The sequence below is a fragment of the Protopterus annectens genome, chromosome 13.part0 (assembly GCF_019279795.1).
Source record: "Protopterus annectens isolate FY-2018-M chromosome 13.part0, PAN1.0, whole genome shotgun sequence".
NCBI classification, from domain to species: Eukaryota; Metazoa; Chordata; order Ceratodontiformes; family Protopteridae; genus Protopterus; species Protopterus annectens.
This window is the reverse complement of record NC_056747.1, coordinates 120,569,259-120,575,258: the sequence shown is the minus strand read 5'-3', so window position 1 is coordinate 120,575,258 and position 6,000 is coordinate 120,569,259. Positions and strand designations below refer to the sequence as shown.

Sequence of the window (6,000 nt, the reverse complement as noted above, 5' to 3'; positions counted from 1 at the left end):
TGTTTGTAGGGACAATTAGAAGAGAAAGAGCTTATGTTGTGACATCACAAAATCCCTTTTAATTAGTCTGAGTGGCAAGGGAGTCTAATACAAAAACACACGGATGTGAAGAAAGCAATTGTTTAACAAGTGGATGCCAAACAGAACAGTAGAAGAGCTATAACTTTACAAAAAAATAGAGCTATTGCTTAAGGATCAATGGCAGTTAGAGTCGCAGAAAATCACCATTATTATCACCACCGTTATCGCCATCACCATTATCATCACCATCGTTATCATCATCACCATTATCATCATCACCATTATCATCATCACTGTTATCATCACCACCGTTATCATCACCACCATTATCATCACCACCATTATCATCACTGTCATTATCATCACCATTATCATCATCACTGTTATCATCATCACTATCATCACCACTGTTATCATCACCACCATTATCATCATCACTATCATCAACACCGTTACCATCATCGTTATCATCATCATCACCGTTATCATCATCACTGTTATCATCATCACTATCATCACCACCGTTATCATCACCACCATTATCATCATCACTGTTATCATCACCACCGTTATCATCATCATTATCATCATCATCACCGTTATCATCATCACTGTTATCATCATCACTGTTATTATCACCACCGTTATCATCACCACCATTATCATCACCACCGTTATCATCATCACCATTATCATCGTCACTGTTATCATCACCACCGTTATCATCGTCACTGTTATCATCATCACCATTATCATCGTCACTGTTATCATCATTATCAACCCTCTTTTTCCCATTTTTTAAATTAGATTAAGCATCGTGCCAACTGTCACCACTTCCCTCTATTTACAAACACTGTCTTAACTTTTTTGACATTTTACCCACCTGGCCCAAGTCTTCTTTCACTCACTCCATCTATCTATTTGCTGGAATTCCTCATCAGCTCTTACCTTCTTCCTGTTTCTCCCAAATCTGGTTTACAAACCATTCTTTGCTTCCCTGCACATGTAGCTTAACCATTGTAATCCATTCTTCTTGACTTTTTCAATAATTGGGGCTCATTTGGCTTTTGCTCTGATGTCATTTCTTCATCTATCCCACAGTGGGAGATTTGACGTGGTTATCTTTTTAAATTACTGCTGAAAAAAATGTGTACTGTTTATGACTAGGAAGTGTGATGTGGAAAGTGGCTTTGACCTTTCAACTGTCCGGTATTTTGCAGAATATATACCTGATTTTTAATTTATATTTTTGTCCCGTTCTTCATAAAATATTTGGTTTTCTACTAAATGACTGCAGGTTACAGCCAGACATGCTAATATACATTAGAGTTTCATACTTTGTATTGTTCAGAAATTGTATGTTGATGCAACATCTGTTGTCCCCTTATCTTTTTGAGTAAATTAGAGTAATATTTATAATTTGTATCTGATTGTGAGTCTTTATGACCCATCATCTTTGGCTTTATCCAGAATTCTTGTGCAAAGAAATTGAGATGTATGCCTTAGGATCTCTTTTGATCCTGGAAATGAATGATGTGATACTGAGGGTACAGGGAATGGTGTAAGGTTGGGGTGATGTGAGGATGGAAACAAGAGTGTATTGATAGTGGGAGCAATGGTTCCCTATTCAACAACTGAGACTTAGATTTCCGAACATTGACATATCAAAAAAAAAAAAAAACTGAAAATATGGAAGAAGAATGAATATTAAACATCCGTCTTCTTTAAACATATATTTTGCAGAGGGAAATCCCTCTTCATCCATGATGTAGGGTGACAAGCCTTCCATGCCCTCAAACTTTATATATACCAATTCTGTAAGAATGCCATTCCTCAGGGAAAAGGGAATGATACCCCCAAACTTTATATATACCAAATCTGTGAAATGGCCATACCTCAGGGAAAAGGGAATGCCCTGAGATATTATTTGCCAGATTCTATGTCAAAGGCTCTACAGTGAAGGAAATTCTTCTAAAAGGGAAGTGGAATAATGACAAATGGACACATTTCCACTCTGTATCACTATGCACTTAGCTGTGAGACTGAAGAAGGTTCATCAGAAGGTGATGCATGAGACTCAAGTAGGTTCCATTAGAGATTCTTGGGGGACCACTAGAAGGTCTTAAACAATTTAGCAGTACTGAAAGAAAAAAATTAAAGGGAGGATGATGGGAATTATCAGAAATCCAAAAGGCATTGATATTGCTAGTTGGATCTATTTTAGAAGCACTTGAACAGATCATGGGTAAGGGTTGATTTCTTAACAGGTTGGTGGCATTGTATACAGAGTCATACACATTTATTGCTGTTAATGGGGACATATCAGAAAAAATACTGATAGATAGAGGTATGTGGCAGGGATGCTGCTTTTGATGGCAATCCTTAAATTCCTGAAAGAGAAGTTAGCACAGTGAGTTATGAGATTTTGTTTTAGAAGTGGAAGGATCTATACACGTTTTGAAGAGAATCACGGGAAGGAAAGTTGTACAGTATAAAGGAGGGTAAAGCCTGGAGAAAGATGACAGTTGGACGGATGATACAACTGACAGTGGTGGGTCTGGTGTATGAACCTTAGAAGAAGTTCAGCGCATAAATGGTACAAAAGTCTAAAACGGGTACTTGTTTAAGGTTGGAGAAAAGATAACAAATGCTGGAAGTGTGGATTGTAAGGGAATATAAACACATGTGATAGGAATTAGAAATGTGAGATGGGTGTGAAAAGAAGTACAGACACATCAAATATATGTGTATGGTGAAAATTGGTGAAAACACTGGAGATGCTGAATGTCTGGGGTCAGAAAGGCTGCAGACTTTGATTGCAAGGTTTGGGGTAAAGCTGCTCATGGTAGTGTGACAATGAAGACAAATCCAAGGATTTATTAAACTCCATGCAGAAATAGTATTATTCCTGCACGGAGTGGTTCATGTGTGTATAGCACAGCAGTGGGCCTTGCATATGCATGAAGGCGCACTGCTGTTTAACCTACACGGACATGAACTGCGAACGAGTGCAGGGGGTGTGTCTGTGTAGTGCATAGACATTAAACACACCCCCTGCACTCAGAATGTACCATACATCACTTTCTAAGCTGAACTAGCATAATATTAGAGCTTTGCTCTAATATTATGCCAGTATTTCAGTGTCTGCGGACACTAAAATGAAAAAAAGTATAATGCCAGTGTCCACGGACACTGAAATAAAAACAGCAACAAGAAAGCAATGCAGGGGGTGTGTTATAGGTTCTGTGACATACCCCCTGCTTTGCTAAAGTGCCATACAGCAATCATACCGCTCAACCTCTCAGTATAAGAAATCTGGACAAAGCCAAAAATAATGGTGAGACAAAGGCCTCCAAATAGGGATAAATTTTAAATATTGCTCAGATAAACCCTCAGAAAGTGGCTAGAATAAAAGTTGTGTTAGCATACATTTTCCGAAGGATATGACATCTGAAACTCAAATATCGGTCAGCATACCTCTCAACCTCTTAGAGCAAAAAATCTGGACAAAGCCTAAAATGATGAGGGAACAAATAGGGACAGATTTTAAATATTGCACTCACACACGTAGAAAGTTGATAGATAACAGGATATATATTAGCAGGAGTCCCTGAAGGATAGAAGCCTGAAAGCCAAATGAATGCCATTATTTCATAACTGCAGTCCTCAATGAGTTGTCAGAACACCACAAGACTCACATATAACATAATAATATAATAATAATATAATTTATTTTTTTAGCCTAACGAATCTTTAAGCTTAGCTAAGCATGTGTGTGGGTTATGGTTATCTACTTAGCATAGGTTAAACATCCTCAGGAAATAAATGCAAATATACATATAAAAAAAGCCAAGCTGAGGCAGTGTAGTGGTTAGAGTCCCAGCTTTACATGCAGGCATTCACGGTTCAAGTCCAAAACAGGCAACATACCTTGCTAGGGAATAGTAGTGTTAAAACTATTTTTGTAAATTTAAATTATGTAGCAACAGTTTTTTGTCAACCAGGGTAGTCTAGCATGTCCAAATGTGAGATGTCAGTGTAGAAAATATGTGAAACCCCCATATAAATACAAGTTCCCCATACAGTATAGTCACACAAGAATATAATTTAATGAAAGCACATAGGGGGTGTCATGGAAGGTAAACCTAAAATGAGGAATCAATCCCACAATCCTGATACTTTATAAAATGTAACCTGAGCAATGCTAAGTAGTGCTCAGGTATACTAACCTGGTGTAAGCATTGCTTAAATGTAAGTGCTAAGCAATAACTAGCCCAGGTAAGTGGATTTGCACATTGGTAAGCAGTGCTTAACATCTATCCCTTTAAGCACTGCCAACGTTAGCTAAACTGGTTTGCCCATTGCTTAGTTTAGTTCAGCATATTCAAAACCATCCAATCACAGCAAAGTGTGGGAATTCAGCCCTATTTAAACCTCACAGATGGGAATACAGCCATAACCAGTTGTAGCTGATCACTGCAGGCACTATGGCTGGCATTGGTGAGGGTACGCACTTTTGAGTGCAGTGTTGAGGCATTCAGGAGTCGAGGTCATGGCTGGACTCCTTATGAAAGTCCATGAAGAGAGACTGCTGCAGGACTAGCGCTCACAGTACAAAGCAGAGGCCTGGGACTGTCTTGCATGGGATCTCAGCAGTGCTATTGGCATCCCTCAAACTGGTGAGCAGGACCAGCACCATTATGCTGACCTGAAGCATAGAAAGAGGGAGCTCTTGGACCAGTGGACCCAAGACACATGGGCACAGAATGTCCTGGAAGTGTGTAAGTATCAGTATCACTTATTGCTCCCCAAAGTCCAGCCTGACTATGTGATTGATAGGTATGCATAAATGTTTCTTTTTCTCCTGTACAGCTGCAGATGAGAGGGCTGCGGATGCACATGCAAACAGACTGCTAAGGCTGTACCGGGAGGCTGGTGAGTACAAATCTAACTTGTAATATTCAGGGCAAATAAATAGAAAGGAGTAGAATGTCAACTACCAGTTGGTAAAGTGCGTATTGTGTGTAATTAATAAATGACTGTTAGCAGATTAGCACTGATGTGCAGAATATTTACAAATAAAGGTCTCCATAACTTTCAATAAAAGTAAAAACCCCAGACTGTTGCTCTGATAGCAAGAATGAAGTGAGGCTCATCTTGCAAAGATTATGGAGTTGTAAAACAGGTGAACAACTATATAAAATGTGCCATGCACCAAGATCTGAACTGAGAATAGTAATCTGTAAAATCTAATTTTTTATCCCCTGCAGCAGTGCTTTGTGTCAACCATTGCTTTCCAGATTGTAATATGTTGAAGTATGAATACACAGTACAAGAACCATCTGCCATGCATGAATGTCAGAACTACAAGGTCAGATTGTGCAAAGAAGAGAGTAGTAGGGAGTAAAAAGTCAAATAAGCATTAGCAATTCCTCAACAGTTCAGTCTGATGAAACACAAGTGTGGTGTAACGTTTTAGTACAAATAGACATGGTTTGAACCCCAGCAGTGATAATAAGCTGAATGCATATTGTCACACAAGAATATGTGAATATGTGTAGAAATTGTCAGGTATTGTTAACAGATATTTCCTCCACAGGTCTGCCAGGTAAAGAAATGCCTGTAAGAAGGCATTACTAATATACTCTGTGTACAACATTTCCACTGTCCAACCCCAGGCCATATGTACATTTGAAGTGAGGTCAGACCTGAAGCATAATGAGTAGAGTACTGATCAGTACACTTGTGAAAAACAGAAGTCATGCAGTTGTTAATTGCCAACTCTCTCTCCCCCACCCCTATCTGCATCAATAATGTATGAACATAAATAATGGGTATGTCTTTCTCCAAACCTACTGTGGGGACTTGTGTTTTATTGTTCTATAAAGATTGAATTGCTTGAATATTAATGAACTTTATTCAAATACTATAATTGATGGCCTGTTGCTGTCAATGTAAATTGCATGCCATTATAATGCC

General features: G+C 38.6%; 1 protein-coding gene across 1 annotated transcript in view; it reads right to left on the bottom strand.

Annotated features, from left to right (window-relative positions):
- Positions 1–205: 205 nt before the first annotated feature.
- The window catches only part of LOC122787842 (aspartate and glycine-rich protein-like), a 41,249-nt gene continuing 35,454 nt past the window's right edge, over positions 206–6,000 (bottom strand). The window contains exon 2 of the mRNA XM_044054758.1: positions 206–805. Within this exon, the coding sequence (XP_043910693.1) occupies positions 206–805 (600 nt within the window). The remainder of the gene's footprint in view (positions 806–6,000) is intronic.